This window comes from Xyrauchen texanus, chromosome 31 (genome assembly GCF_025860055.1).
Source record: "Xyrauchen texanus isolate HMW12.3.18 chromosome 31, RBS_HiC_50CHRs, whole genome shotgun sequence".
Taxonomy (NCBI): Eukaryota; Metazoa; Chordata; class Actinopteri; order Cypriniformes; family Catostomidae; genus Xyrauchen; species Xyrauchen texanus.
This window is the reverse complement of record NC_068306.1, coordinates 6933725-6949680: the sequence shown is the minus strand read 5'-3', so window position 1 is coordinate 6949680 and position 15956 is coordinate 6933725. Positions and strand designations below refer to the sequence as shown.

At 41.9% G+C, this 15956-nt stretch overlaps 2 protein-coding genes across 2 annotated transcripts in view; one reads left to right on the top strand and one right to left on the bottom strand.

The window, feature by feature from the left end:
* Positions 1 to 15956, top strand: part of LOC127625413 (uncharacterized) — a 54062-nt gene that overhangs the window by 3711 nt on the left and 34395 nt on the right. The gene's annotated exons all lie outside the window — the stretch shown is intronic.
* On the bottom strand, positions 3295 to 15349 carry LOC127625408 (interferon-induced very large GTPase 1-like). The gene is made up of 2 exons (XM_052100691.1): positions 15301 to 15349; positions 3295 to 10430 (listed from the first exon to the last, which is right to left on the bottom strand). Exons 1-2 carry the CDS (start codon positions 15322 to 15324, stop codon positions 5682 to 5684), a joined length of 4773 nt encoding a protein of 1590 aa, XP_051956651.1. The 5' UTR covers positions 15325 to 15349; the 3' UTR covers positions 3295 to 5681.

The following is a 15956-nucleotide window of genomic DNA, read 5'->3' as shown; positions in this document are numbered from 1 at the left end:
TGTTTTGGTTTAAGTTTTCATTAAATTATTATTTATATTGACTAGCCGGTTCTCGCCTCCTCCTTGCCCATCTTAACCCCCTTACATTGGTGCCGAAACCCGGGAGCTGAATTATCCAAGTAAAGGAAAGTAGTCGCCCCGTAGAGTCCTCCCAGCTGGCGGAGGTCCTCTAGTCCCTTGCTGCGTTACATCAGAGCCACCAACAGTCCCTGCTTGAGCTCCGGCAGGACCAGGATCGCCGGTTCTTCGGGATCATGCGGGCTCAAGCAGAGGACCGGCATGCCATTCGGCGTCTCCTCAGCCAGGAGGCCGCTCAAGCCACAGCCGCGACCCCGGACACCCGCGCCCCATCAGGCCGATTGGGGACCGGGCGTGCGACATTCTAGCCCTAGTGTCCAGTAATTTCTGCAATAAGATGCATTTCATAAGATTGTATGAATCTGAGAAGCATGACATGATTCAACTTTATTATTAGACTAAATGACTTAAGCTCTAAACCATTGAATGGGGGCATCAACAGTCACTTTGTCATTCTGTTAATATTGTTGGTGTAGCTCGAACGACTTCCTGTTCCCTTCTTCATTGGTCTGTTTCTCGCTGTTGTTGATACGTGTCGCAAAACAAATGTATAAACAGTGTTTTCCCTGAAACATAGTTTCATTTCATCATCTTCCAGCAAGGGCTTCCTGCTCTTTTGGAGCATTCTACTAACAAGCCGATGAGTTCAATGAGCCTGCTGTGTCAAAGGACATTCAATCGTACGTTTCACTGGCATTCAAAGAAATGCGAGTGTTTTAAATGAAACGGTAGAGCAGGAAGTGGTCTAGTGGTACAAGTCCTGCAGTGACATTCTATCAGTGAGGTCTGATCTATATGAAACTGCTTTACATGGAAAGACCTTACCACAATAATGACAAGCTAAAAACAAAAACATTCTGATTTCAGAGGTTAATAAATGCAAATATGTTAAACTATGTCAATATAGGAACCACGGGTGACTAATGATGACAATATTTTTATTCTTTAAACTACTGCCTGGTAAATCCTTGAATAGGTCACTAACTAGCCTTTTCTTGTGGTTATATAGTCATTAGAAGTAAAGTCTATGTACCGAATCATATATATCAGTGGTTCAGACTCCCTCTAGTGGTACGCAGAGGAATCTCACCGGTGAGTGCATGACTTGACCAACTGATAAATTCAAACTGCTTTCGCGGGTTGGCTGGCGCTGAGCCAGAGACGTACGCGCTCAGCGGAGTCATATCATTCTCAACTATTCAGTGTTTATTTTAGGTTTCAGACATTTAAATTCACATAAGTACTAAAAAAAAAACCAATATATTTAGAGTTTGTAAAATACACACTGATGTCTATGGAAGGTGGCGCCCATCGCGCATAGAGCTCAACTAACGTGATAATTATAAAGGTGATGTTTATAAAAGTGATGTTTATAAAGGTAATGCTATAGTATAGCTAACAAATTTGTGAATATTTTGAATAAAAAAGGAAATAAAAGCAGATCATCAGTCATTCAGTGGCTGTGGTCACGTGACAAGCAATGACGCGTCACCATGGAAACAATAAAGTGACGCGTTCTATAACGGTTGCCTTGAAAAACGCACACTTGAGGGCGGCGAATTTTGTGAAATATTGTGATATAAATTAATGTTAGGTGGATGATAAAATTATGAAAAGTTAAAAACTGCTATCGTGGCTTCAATCTGGCAAGAGAAGTTCGGATCAGGAGGAGAATGTTTCAAGTACAAGAACTGAAGAGGACGAGAGTGAACCGAGCACAGGTGCAAACGGTGGCAACTTTGCTATCGCCGGTGAAGTCCCCAGAGCATCTGCTAGCAGCAGCAAACGCTACAAAATAGTGAGAAATTATGACCCAAACTATATCAAATTTTGATTTATTTGGAGCGGGAGAGAGGAAGAGCCCAGGCCGCAGTGTGTGGTATGTGGCAAAGTTCACACCCATCACAGTAAGCTCATGTTAGAACTAACAGCAACATGTACTTTTAAGTACAATACATTTTCATTTAATCTTTAAGTACAGTTTTTATTTCACTTTAGGTGCAATACATTTTAATTTAATCATTATTTAATTTGTATTTTATTTACCTCTATGTAAGCAGCACAGTGCAGTGTTGATGTTAAAACTGTGTTGTTACAATGTTCAAAGTGGCTGACAATAATAAATGTTCTTATTATAAATAAAACTGCCTGGTTTTTGAGCTGTGCATAACTGTAGCTGAATAGTTAGGCCTACTACTACTGTATTTAATGTTGGTCGTTATGGTGGTACTTGGAGAACCAAATATTTTCTGAGGTGGTACTTGGTGTAAAAAGTTTGAGACCCACTGATATATATATATATATGATAAAAGGATTTTTAGAAAACAAATTATAAGAAATCCTGGGTTACAGGTAAATTGAGCCATCAGGATATACACACTGTATATTACTGAACTAATGCACTTTACTCCGGTGCTCCTCACAGGCAACTCATTTAAAGGGACAGTTCACCCAAAATTGAACATTCTCTGATCATTTACTCAACCTCATGCCATCCTAGATGTGTATGACTTTTACATATTCTGAGGCTTCAAAAACCAAAATATGCAGCATAAAGGTAATCCATAAGACTTTAAATCCATGCGTTCAGAAGCCATATAATAGGTGTGGGCTTTATGTGCTAAGGTTAAAAAGGTGCTATTTAAGTACAGACCATTTACCTGCCATAAGTGTAAAGGGGGTTAGAAGACATGGGTGCTTCTCCCCCTGACCGGGTGGTACGAATAAAGCTGAGGAAAAGACTGCGCTGTGTCCTGTGTGTGTTTGGAAGACTCTCACTTTCCATGACAGTGCCACCTCATATATGTGTGAAACCAAAAAATGTTATGCATGGGCTGAAAACGGTTGATGTGATGGGGGTTGAGATCAGATTTCTTTATAGCCTGGTTTATAAAAACATTATGCACTTTTTTGGGTGGCTGTGGCTCAGGTGGTGGAGTGGGTCGGTTGCTCGCAGGGTTGGTGGTTCGATTCCCTGCCCACACGACTCCACATGCTGAAGTGTCCTTGGGCAAGGCACTGAACCCCAAGTTGCTCCCAATGGCAGGCTAGCGCCTTGCATGGCAGCTCTACCATTATTGATGTCTGTGTGATTGGGACACAGTGTAAAGTGATTTGGAAACCTCTAAGGTTAAAAAAAAAGCACTATATAAGTGCAGAACATTTACCATTTTATCAGCAACACATGTTCACTTCACATAAATGACACAAATTAGAGATGGTATGCACATTATATTTATTATTTCCTAGGTACAAATTCAGTGAGGTGCCAAAGGTACACAACAAAATGCTTGGTATAAGATAGAAAGAAGACATTATTTTGTGATAAAGATCATTTTAATGCTATAATTATTTTAATTCATTACAATGAATAACTCTTAAAAAGCATTTAACTTTGGTGATTGAACCACAACTTCAAAAAGTCTGGGAGACTGAAAGTGGGAGGGGCGGCTGACGCTGTCTCGCGGCTCAGCTCTCACGGCGCTATCCTACTTAATCTGTTAGGGAATTGGTTTAAGTACAGGCATTAGAAGGTGATAGCCGTAGTATAATAACTAGTATTTTCTAGTGGCACATTTCCACTGCACATTACAGTTGGACTCGCCTCAACTCTACTCGCTTTACATTTCTGAGCTTACATTACCACTGCAGTTTAGTGACATCTCAATGTGGGTGGGATTATAGGCTGATCGTCATAGTTACGCCGTCTCTACTGCCGTGACATCATCTTAAACGCGACACAAACTGACTAAAACAATAACACGACCGCTAGCTGTTAGCTACTAGCTCATTGTGCTGCATAAAGCAGTTGTTGCATGGTGATTTTACACAAGTGTAACAGTTAAATTGGTCTGGTTGTTTTAGAAGCTTCCAGTAGCTGGTCAACTAAATAAAGTGAAGCTTTCAAGCAGAGTATAGAGTTAACGCAACAAAACGTACCACCCGCCATCATGGATCAACGCCAGTCCAGGGCACTCTCCCTCCCATTGCTCGCCGGTTAAGATAGCGTCCATTTGGTCGAACCACTTCCACTTTTCCTTGGTGGTTCTGTAGTCACTTTAAGTTTTTTTAACTCTTCCCTACGCTGTTGGTAGGTCCGGTGGAAGCCGTGTGCGGCCAACAGCTGAGACACTTCGTTTCACTCATCGCTAACGAGTGGACCGCATGTACCTCGTTTATTGACTACGGCGTGGTTTTGCGCACAGCCATTTTCTTTTTTCACAATTCGAAAGTCGCCTGAACAAATGATACTGTTCTCGCTGTTGCTAACTTTAAAACTAGCGGGTTGATGTCGCATGTCGGAAATCCAGTGACGCTGGTTGTGACGATTCTCCCTGACCAATCAGTGATCTGCTGGATTTTGACGCCACGTTTACTATCGCCTCGGCACGCTTGGAACCTCGACTGAGGTGGCACTAAAAAAGTATCAGGTACCAGGATCTATCCACAGTGGAAAACCCCCAAAAAGTGAGCAGTCGAGTTGAACCGTGCAGTGGAAAAGCCCCATTACAGAAAAGAGGCATTGGAAGTAGGATAGGACTGCTCATGGGGGTGGGGGGTATTGAAAGCCGGATACATGGTATGATCTGTAAAGGAGGAATGTCTTGATCTGAATGCAACAATGAGAAGCAGTGGAAAGGGTCCGGTGTCCAGCTGCCGGGAGTGGCAGTGAGACATCCCTGACTGCCGCCCCACCATCAGGATATGTTCTGGGTTTAATGGAGCGAAACAAAGGTGATGGGTGTCTCCCGGCTGATGACCCCATCGCTGGAAGACTGAAGGGTACTGCTAGAGGTAGGGCAGGCCTAGCAGGTTCAGACCTGTGCATCTGATTATATAATCTAGAGAATGACCCAAATGTAGCCACATGTTTAAAAGACAGGTAGTTCTCTTTAAAGTGAATTGGTGTTACTCAGCCTAATGTACCCAAGTATTACAATGAATGTTAGGAATATTACAATTGTGAGCTATAACTTTACTCATGAGATAAGAAACGTTTTTGAAGTGTGTCAATACAGTAGACGGATTAAACCATGCCTTGACATTGCAATGACAGTGACAGGAATGTGAACACTTGGATTTAAAAACTTGTTGGCATCATCACTGTTGAAACTTGATGTAATGATATATTTATTCCTGCAATATGGAAAAAATAACAATAACATTTCTTATCACTGGGCTTTGTTCAGAGTTTACTTCATAGAATATTTTGCTAATCATTTTACACATTTAAAAAATGTGGATAATCATTCATTATTCAGCGAGAATATTTTGAGAAAGTATTTAAGCAAACAGAACTTTCAGAATCAGGAATTTATGAAGAAAAAAAAAAGTAACTAACTAAGTACCCATAGTGATTAATAATGAGATTTGTCACCTATAAGTATAATTCTCAAAATATAATATTCATATATTTTCTGCCTTAAAGTGTAGATCAGTTGCTTCTGAAGAAAAGAGTCTTAACATTATACATTTTAAACTATTCTGTGAAGTGCTTCTTTGCTACAAGCTGTTTATATTTAGTTTAGTATATATTTCACAGTCACTGTAATGTGGAACAGAAACTAATTTCAAACTCCTAGTCACATTCTTCATCTTTTCCATCAAATGTATTTATCCAAACTCACAACAGCCTCCTCTTGAGAGTACAGTCTCCATTCATATGGAATCCTCCCTCTTCCATTAAAGGTTTTATTGTAGTACTTTTCCAGATCTTTCTGAAATCGGCACACAAACCATTTCCAATATGGTAGCTCAGATAGGTCAGAGGTGATCCTCCAGTTAGCATATTTAGGACCAGCTTTTCTGTATTCTTTCCATGGGAATTTAACTCTGTATTCATCTGGATGAAATGATCGATCACTGGCCACTGCTGATGTGCAGATGCTGATAGATAGGTTAGTTGTTCCTCTGTAAAACCAACCATTCAGACCAGTATTACGATGGAAAGGAACACTATGATCTCCAGGATGGTCTTCCATCGTGTTGGTGCAGATGGCTGCACAGAAAGGACACTGAACCCAGCAGCACTGACAAAAGTGATCAATCAGAATCTCATCTGGCCTGTCTGTGTAGTCCAGATATACTGGAAATGTTTCTGTGCTGAATTCGCTGCTTATATCAGATATTATAGAAGGTAGTTCTTCTTTTATCACATCTTCTAGGAGGCTGAGATCAACATCATCATGATTCACTCCTCTAAGATCACTTACAGAGAATATCAGCACATCGGAGATCTGGTGTGTGAAAGAAATCAACCACAAATCGGCATCTCCATTGATCTCCTGAACCTGTTTGGTGGATTCATGTACTGCGGTTATGATCTTCTGCTGCAGCGGCAGGATGCATTTTTCCATCTTGGGTTGAACACTATCTTGGAATCTTTCAGTGATGTACTGACTGACTTCATCCCTGATGAAACTCTTGAAGTATTCTCTGGGATTATGTATGTAAGTCATATATGTTTTAAAATTCTCCTTTTCTGCCATTGTCTTGAGGATGTGTTTTTCTAGGTTGGATCTGTTCCCATTCAGCGACTCACGGTTTGTCTTCATTTCATCCGCCAACTCTCTGGCGGTTTTTTTGTAGACATGCTGCTGAATGGGAGCTTTAAATTTATTACAAATAAATTTACCAAAAATGGCAGTTGATGTTGCCCCTTGACAGCGTTTCATGAAAATTCTGTAGTACTCTTCCCTCTTCCTCTCAGAGTAAATAACAGGATCATTGACATCCCTGAACATTTTGTGTTGGTCAGTGAATGTCTTGTTTGCCCTTTGACAAATGTAAAGTACCAAATCCATGAAGAATTCTCTCTTGAACAGATATTTCTGCCCTTCCTCGTGTTCTTTTAATCTTGTCTTTATGTAATCTACAAGTTGTTGAATGCAGCTAATGTTGTAGCCCATTTTTGCAATGTTATATGACATAATCATTTTATCTGTCTGCTCAGTAATGCCAGCGATTAAGGTTCTTATCTGGACTTCGTCCTTCTTAGATAAAGCACGACCAAGCAACTCTTTAGCTCCTCTGTAGACATTTGTAAGAGATTCTGCAACTCTCGTGGACTTCTTTAACTTTACATATTCGGAATAGCTTGGCACAGCGCACATATCACTGTATTTACTGCTCTTTTTCTTATGGTCTACAGGGAGACTTTCATAAGTGTCATTGAGGATATCTTTGAGATCTCTTATTATGTCAATAGTTTTGACTGGAGGAGTATCTCTGATGATTTCTTCCATCTGCTGTTCCCAAAAGGAATCAAACTCTTTATTCATTATATTTTCATCCTCTGCTTTCTCTTTAAGTTTCAAGGCAAGTTCTTTGCTCTTTTCAAAGAGAATGTTTTCATGATGTGTCCTCCGAGCATCAATCTTTTTCTTCAAGTCACGCTGCTGGAGAACATCATTTAATTTCCTCATTGTTTCCCTAAAAATGTTCCCTTGAAGCTCCAGGATTTTAATTTCAAATGAGGCTTTCCATTGGTTCAGCATAACTGCATCTCTGTCTTTCTCAAAGAATTCTGACATCATCTTTTTCACTTCTGTACTTTGCACATGTAGTAATTTTTGAAGATCAGTTTCCTTGACCTCATGAATCACTTCATTTTCTATTTTGTTGTGTAGTGTGTTTTCAATTTCCAGCATGGCACTCCGAAGAATCCAGGTCCATTTGCTGTATTCAGTCTCTAGTTTCCTATACGTTGCGATTTCCAGAGAGTTCTTGAAGCTGAAGACAAATTGTTCACCAAGCAAAGCCTCCCAGAGATCTTGAATGCGTTTTTTTAGGTGAGTCAGCGTCATGCCGTTTGATTTTGAGGCATGAGAAAGAATAGTTTGCTTTAGCTCTTGAACATTTCCACAGTAGTGTGGGTTTGGCGGTGCCATTGGTGGACTGCCTTCCCAGAGCTGTGCAAAATATTTCACATCGTTCTGAACATCGAATGCAATGACATCGCTGAAACATTCTGCATCTGACACTTCCTCTAGCGCAGCAAGCTTTGTCATTTCATCCAGTGTCTCTTGCAGTCGTCTTCTTCCCTCCATGTTTTTCTCTCCAGCTGTGATGTCTGAAACATTCTGATGCACAAACATGCAGCTGGGAGTCAATCGGACCTGCTTCATCCTCAGGAAGGCCTGAACAACAATTTGCAGAATGTCCTGCATGTCATATGGGTTTTCGCCAAAGATATTGATCAAGGTCATATTTCCAAGACCAACAACAAAGGTGGCCATTTCGTTGTCACGACATCTGGTTGACCTGCCATCCAATTCTGGTGCACGGAGCCCCTCAGTATCAACCACCAGAATATAGTCAAACTTCAGCTCTTCTTTCATCACCTCTGACACTCTGACCAGCTGCATGAAAGCTCCTTTGGTGCACCTGCCAGCGCTGACTGCAAACTGGAGTCCAAACATGGCATTCAGCATGGTTGATTTCCCAGAACTCTGAATGCCTAAAATTGACAGCACAAAGACACTCTGGTCTTCCAGTTTCTTGATGAGTTCATCTAGAACAGCAGTAACCCAGGTCAAAGGAATATGAGCAGCATCTCCATCCATCAGCTCCATTGGAGATCCAGATATCATCATCTCTGCTGCAAGACTCGGCAGAGAAAACAAGTCAAACTGCAGGTCTTTCTCGTTCCTCTTCACAGATGACCACGATTCATATATCTGACCAATTTCTCTCAGGATGTGTTCTATGCCTAAGGTTATTTTATTGATTTGCTCTGATATTTGTTCCAGTCTTGTTTGTTCAATCTGTAGTCGGTCTAGTTGATCAGGCTTCTTTTTCAAAGCTGAGACTTCATTCCATTTTGCATCATACTCCTTATGAAGTCCGCGGAGCTTATCTGAAGTGAAATCATCCAACAAATTTTGCATCCACTTCAGGAAATATCTTTTTTCATGGTCTCTCTGTGATTTCAGTTTTTCAATAAACATTATCATGAACTCACTCAACCCTTGTGCCACTTGCTTTTCTCGTATATTTCTCATGAGCTTCAGTTTGGTACTTTTATCTTCCTCAAGATTTTCTCCTTCTAGATGATGCAGTTTTTTGTTGATTTTACACCATTCAACCCACAGATTCCCCTGATAGGGCAGGTTTGCTTCTTTCACTGTTGATGGTTCCATTCCAGCAAATAGTCCCATCATTTGGAGTGCTGCCTCTTTCCCTTTCTTGCACTCTGGATCATCCCCGTCTACTCTGATTCCTGTGTGTTGGGCCACATCTTCGAGTATAAATGTCTTCTTCTGCACACTCAGGCTCACTTTGATTGTCTCCCTTATCTGATTAGATACATCAGATTGGTTTTTGTTCAAAAGACCAATTATATATTTTCCACCACCCAGTTTAGTTTTATCACAGTCATTCTCAGTGAGCAGACAAATGAGAGCCTGAGGAGATTTGAAGAGTGATCTTACCAAGCCCTTGTAGTGGTTCTTCTGTCCAAAATCAGGTAAAAATAGGACATTCATAGAAGCCATATTGGTCAAAATCTCATATTGTTCCTCGTTGGCTCCTGCGTCACCATGGAGATTACAGAATGCAACACAGTCAGAAAATGTATCTGTATTTGTCCCAGAGGGACAGTACCAAGCGATCTCCACCACTCCATCCATCAGTACTCTGGTTCTGCTGCTGCCTGGGCAGTTCCTGTGGAAGAACGTGTTGTGCTTCTCATTAATGAGGGAGTTCATCAGCTGAGATTTGGATGTCGACAGAGAGCCAAATCTGAAGAAAGCCACCATTGGAGATTCTGCCTTGTAGACTGGCTGGAAATGGCAACATGTTTGACCCATTTCATCTGTTGCTTTCCAGGTCTTGCTGATTTGCTGAAATGTCCAGAGAGGGAACTCAATGTGTTGTGTGAATGGATCAGGTACAAGTAGAGGCAGAGCATACTGACACTGTGAGAGTTTAGTCACCATTAGCTGTTTTAAGAAACCATCAGCACAGTGAAACACAGCCATCTGAACATCCATTGGGTGAGTACTATAGTGATTCCCTGAGATAACAGTGGGGTTGTAGTTTGCTCCCTCTTCCTCGCCTTCTTTCTTGGAGGCAGGTGTTTTTTGGTCATCTTCTTTCCCTTCCTGCTTTATGACAGTGTATCTTGCTCTGTAGTCCATGTTCAGCAACTTTTGTAGGAATGAGTTTACCAGTTCAGTCTCTTTTTGTGGTTCCAGGTATTGAAATGAAGTTATTGCAAGAATGTCTGTTGTCTTCAATTTATTATATTGCATGTTTGTCAAAGCTAGTCTATTCAAGAGATCTTTGAGCTCTTGGGCCAAGCTTTGGTCCTCGTTGGTTTCAGGCATTGGGCTTGGGGCAGTTTCATCTCCCTGTAAATTAATACACATTGAGATTTATATATAAGCAGTAATTTGTTATTGTGACACTTTACCAGAGAGAATGTACAAATAAACTATAAAATTAGAATGATGTTTTTAGTAGAGATGCACCGATTGCAATTTTCTTGGCCGATTTCGATTTCTGATTTTTTGCAAGTGTGACCTGCCTGTACCGATTTTTCAGATTCCGATTTTCATTCTAAGAACTATTATTGACCACATATACAAACAAAATCTACCTTTCTTCAATGCTAAATTTTATTTTCATAATAAAATAAATTATTAAACATTACAATTTCCCCCAAACTGCATTAAGTTTACAGGATATTCTCTCACTTAAACAACTCTGAAAATAAAGTGATCTGTGACTGGAAAGAGGTAGAAATAACAATTAACTGCAAATGAGTTGCTTTATATAACAGATGTCATTTTCCACTATTTTTATAAATGGACCTTTTTCTCTTTATTACTCGTCTAACAAAACAATTCCAAAGATCTGAAAAACTGAAGTGTCCAATACGCTCAACTTACGTTAGCTGTCCAAATATCAGTTGTAAAACTGAGCACTGCTTCGGGAATGGCTTGTAACCTGTCAACACTCCAGTTTTGTTATTTCTCCCAAAAAAACTCCCGTAATTTGTATGGCCCAAACCACGTTATATGAATAATCACATCAATATATTATTCCAAGGTGGTCCAGTTGCCAGATCTTGAATGAAACGCATCCTACTCACACAATCGACTCATCATACAAATTACAAATCATGTATGACCACAATCTGGCAACCAAAACCCATTTGCGCTGTTGATATCTGCGCAGGCAGTAGACGCGGGATGTTAAATCAAGCATCACTGGTAGATGGGAGGAGAAGACTCAGCTGGTGCTCTGGCGAAAAAACTAAATATACATGTAAATTTAACAACAGCTGGATGGAAGAATTTAATTTAATATCCCGAAGCCATACCGACAATGCCCACGCCTTTTGCATTGTGTGTCGCACTTATTTTAATATCGGACACGATGGGAAAAATTACATTAAATCACAACGGCACAATTTGTATGTATTTAGCCTGCCTCTGCCATCCAGCACCCCACTTCCCCTCTCCCCGATTTGTGTACCCAAATGTTGACAGATAACCGGCTGCGTGTGTGACATGACACGAGATTAAACAACTCGGGCAACGCGACGTCGGAAAGTACCTCATACTCTGTATCAAGGAAATTTATCAGATTTCTGAACCCTCTGTCCTCAAATATGGAGAACGGCTGGTCATAATTTTCCTCGTAATTGCTTTGGTATTTTCGCTGCTCATACCAAGGAATGATAGGAGAGGCTGCTGACTTGTGACTGGCTCTGAGCTCTGGCTAGCATTAGCCGCTTTCACGTTTTAGCTTCTTTTTTAAAATGGGCATTTTCAGCTGGGAGATGGTGTTATAAATGTCTAATTAGGTTTGTTGTTCCGAAAGTTATTGTGGTGGTTCCCCCACGGTTTATTTCGAAATTACACATTTTTAACTTTATGTATTCATCACTCACACAGTGAAGATCTTCCACGCCAATGACATGTTTACATGCGGCTGTGACGTTATTGCCTGCGCTGCTGGCAACAAAACGGACCGGTTTGGAATTGGTATGACGTGAGGCTGACCGGCCGAGCATGCGGAAAATCGGCTAATTCCGGTCCCTGGCTGGTCGATCGGTGCATCTCTAGTTTTTAGGCATACTGGTAATTATGTTTTTAGCCATATTAGTAATATGGTAATTCATATTTCACAAATAATTTAGGTAAGAAAGAGCTTTACAAAATGAAAGAAGCATTTTATGTCAGGATTCAGCCACTTCTGTTGGTTTGTTCATATCTTTTGTGGCTGAATTCTGACATTCATGTTTTGTGTCATGTTGTGTGAACACATGACAAACCATGTGTTCTTGTGTCTTGTCATTTGTTGTGTGAGTGCACTTGGCAAAGTGTTTTCTCATTGTCATGTGCGCTCGTGTCAGTTCAGTCATGAGTGATACCCTGCCTCCCTTGTTACCTTGTTATTAATTAATTTGACTCACCTGCCTTCTCTCTTTACCCTCCTAGTTTGCTTCCCTATTTAACCTCATTGTGGCTGTGTCTCGTTTGGAAGGATGCATCCTCCGGAGGTCGGATTTGTCGGCCGCATATGTCATCGAGGCTGTCTCGTTTCAGAAAAGCCAGTAGGATATTTCGAATGCAGTCTTCGAATGCGACCTTCTTTCAAGGGAATTCAGAGGATGCATGAGGTGTATCCTTCGTGGGCACTCATAACGTCTAGGTTACGTATGTAACTTCCGTTCCCCGATGGAGGGAACGAGACGTTGTGTCGGAGGACTTATGAAAAAAGGCCAATGAAAAGTTGGCAGACAGTATTTGCATACCCCGCCCCCCGGACATACGGGTATTTAGGTGGGCAAATACGGGAGTTCATTCAGGATTTTTCTGAGGAGCCGGAAATGGTCCGGCCACAACAGTGGCTCGGCTCAGCGACGTGGTGGGGAGGACACAACATCTCGTTCCCTCCATCGGGGAACGGAGGTTACATACGTAACCTAGACGTTCCCCTTCTGTCGCTCTCTCGACGTTGTGTCGGAGAAGCGACACTAGGGGTCCCACTTAAATCATGCCATGCGCTGAGCTGTGTACGTGAACTGCTGATACAGAAGCGGGCAGGTATTCTTACGTGCAAACGCGACCAGCTGTATCAGTTCTACGGGCTCAGACCTGAGAGAACACGAGACGATACCGACTCAACCCGGAGATTGTAAAATCTCACAAAGGTATTAGGTGTTGCCCACCCTGCTGCTCTACAGATGTCTGCGAGGGAGGTGCCCCTGGCCAGTGCCCACGAGGACGCAACACTTCTGGTTGAGTGTGTTCGAACCCGCAAGGTGGGGAGGCACGGCCTGGGTGTGATAAGCCAATGAAATGGCGTCGACAACCCAGTAGGCGAGCTTCTGTTTGGAGACAGTGTTCCCTTTCTGCTGTCCCCCGAAGCAGACAAAGAGCTGCTCAGAACGTCTAGAGCTCTTCATGCGGTCCAAATAGATATGCAAAGCACGTACCAGACACAGAAACGAAAGGGCTGGGTCTGCCAGCGCTTGCAGGCTCACTACCTGATCTCTGAAGGGCGTGGTAGGAACCTTGGGCACGTAGCCTGGTCGCGGTCTTAGGATCACATATGTGTCTGCCGGACCGAACTCCAGGCAAGTGTCGCTGACAGAGAATGCTTGCAAGGCCCCGACCCTCTTGATGGAGGCAAGCGCGATCAGCAGGGCCGTTTTGAGAGAGAGGGCCCTGAGTCCAGCTGAGTCTAGCGGCTCAAAGGGGGGTCTCTGGAGGCCCGTGAGGACAACTGAGAGATCCCAGGAGGGGAACAGGCTTGGCCGGGAGGGATTTAGCCTCCAGGTGCCTCTTAGGAACCTGATAATTAAGTCGTGAGAGTTACCCAGAGACTTGCCGTCTACTGTATCGTGGTGAGTCGCGATGGCGGCGACATACACCTTGAGGGTGGAAGGGGACAGCCTCCTCTCCAGCCTTTCCTGTAGAAACAAAAGCGACTGCGACTTGTTTAAAGGAGGACACTCGGTTTACAGCAGCCTTCAAAGGACGAGTCCCCTTGAGCTATGATCGCAATGTATGAATTATCAAAGACGCGATTTGAGAGAAGCACCAACGCGTCACCGATGTCAGCAAGATATCTAGAATTTTAAATATCTGGACCTGTATGCGACTCCAAATCGCGCAATGTGAAATATGTTTTTATGGAATACAAGTGCAGGGTTGACCTACAGCCAATGAAAGAGCAAGAAATAGGGTACGGGAAGTTTCAGTGGGAGGAGTCCTGATGTACCTGCAACAGAACATCTACTAGCATGGCTGCGGGATCAAGAAAGTCTCATTGGACCGAATGAATGGAGGAAAATATAGTGGAACATTGGCTGGAGCACCAGTGCCTATTTGACGTTTCCTCTGAACTGTCCCACAACCGGGTGGAGAAAGAAAAGAGTTGGAGAGAAATTGCCAATTCTCTTGGACAGTCATGTAAGCAAATAGGTAGATTTTTCAGTAGGAGGTACTTTTCATATTGCAACCAATAAAATATATGATTAAAAACATACTGAAATTCACAGCATATGATCATGCATTTGTTTTTGTATCTCATATCACTTCTCGCGTGTACTCTGCCTGGACTCCAAATTAGTCGTTGGGGTTTCGTCAATAGTGAAATGTTTTGTAATGTGTTCACTCCTGTCGCTGATTCGTCGTGTAGTTTGAAAATGCTAAGACTTCCATGACAAGATAGACAGTTGTGTAATATTAGTACCCTATAGTCGCTGAAGCATTGTCACCAAAAGTGTGGACTTGGAGGAGGACCGGAAGGGCTTAGGGGAGAACTTGGGACAAGATTACAGGATTACAGTTACAATTAAGTTAACTAGTTGTAGACCCCATCTTTTGTGTGTTGTGAGCATGAGCTAATAACTTGGGGTAGTGGTGGCTCAGTGGTTAAGGTTCTGGGTTACTGACCAGAAAGTCAGGGGTTCAAACCAAGATGACACTGTTGGGCCCTTGAGCAAAGCCATTGACCCTATTTTCTCCAGGGGCACTTTATTATTGCTGACCCTGCGCTATGACCCCAGCTTAGCTGGGATATGCAGAAAATAAGAATTTCACTGTACAGTACATATGCAAATGAATAATGTGTGACAATAATAAAGGCTTCTAATATTTACATCTAAAATCTTTTTTCACTAAGGCCAGCAGTTAGCTGCACTGCAGTGCCATTCTTTACAACAATGCCCCAGTCAGCATTGAGATGTCATTGATCACTTACCTTTTGAGAACAGCACATTTTCATGTTTTCCAAGTCTTTTCTTCTGTCTTCTTCATACTCCACATATTTAACGCTCTCTAGTAGATCTTGCCTCTTTTGTTCTGTTAACTTAATTTTGTCTTCATAAATCTTACATTGCATTTCATTTAGATGTTGTTCATTATTGATTTTCTCTTCAAGTATCTCACAATGTTTGTTCCAGTTTTGTTCTTCCTGCATCCTCCTCCTTTCATTATCTTGTATCTGTTTCAGTATCTCCTTTCGTTCTGTTTTCAGTTCCTGGATTTTTGTCTGCTGCTCCTCTAATTTTTTCTTGCATTGTTCTTGGTTTTCTCTTAATTTGACTTCAAATCTCCTCCTTTCTTTGTCATGATTTTGTCTATCTTCCTCCACTTTTATCTTCATGGACTTTCTCTCTTTTTCTTGGTTGGCCAGAAGATCTTTTCTCTCTCTGCTCAGTTGCTTCACTTTGTCCGTTAGAATCTTTATTTGTTTTTCCTGTAGATCTCTCTCCATCTGTATGAAAATCTTACATGAGTAGTAACTCCCTCCATTTGCGGCTACCATTGCATCTATTTTTTGCAGTAGAGTAGAAACCTGTGTATGATCTCTAGTAATTGTATTATTGAACACATGATATCTGTTGCCACACTGCT

Excerpts from the sequence above, each read along its gene's own strand:
- LOC127625408 (XM_052100691.1), bottom strand. The coding sequence starts at position 15,324 with ATGAAAATGTGCTGTTCTCAAAAG. Across the intron at positions 10,431-15,300 it reads AAATGTGCTGTTCTCAAAAG|GGAGATGAAACTGCCCCAAG; the intron begins GTAAGTGATCAA and ends ATTAATTTACAG.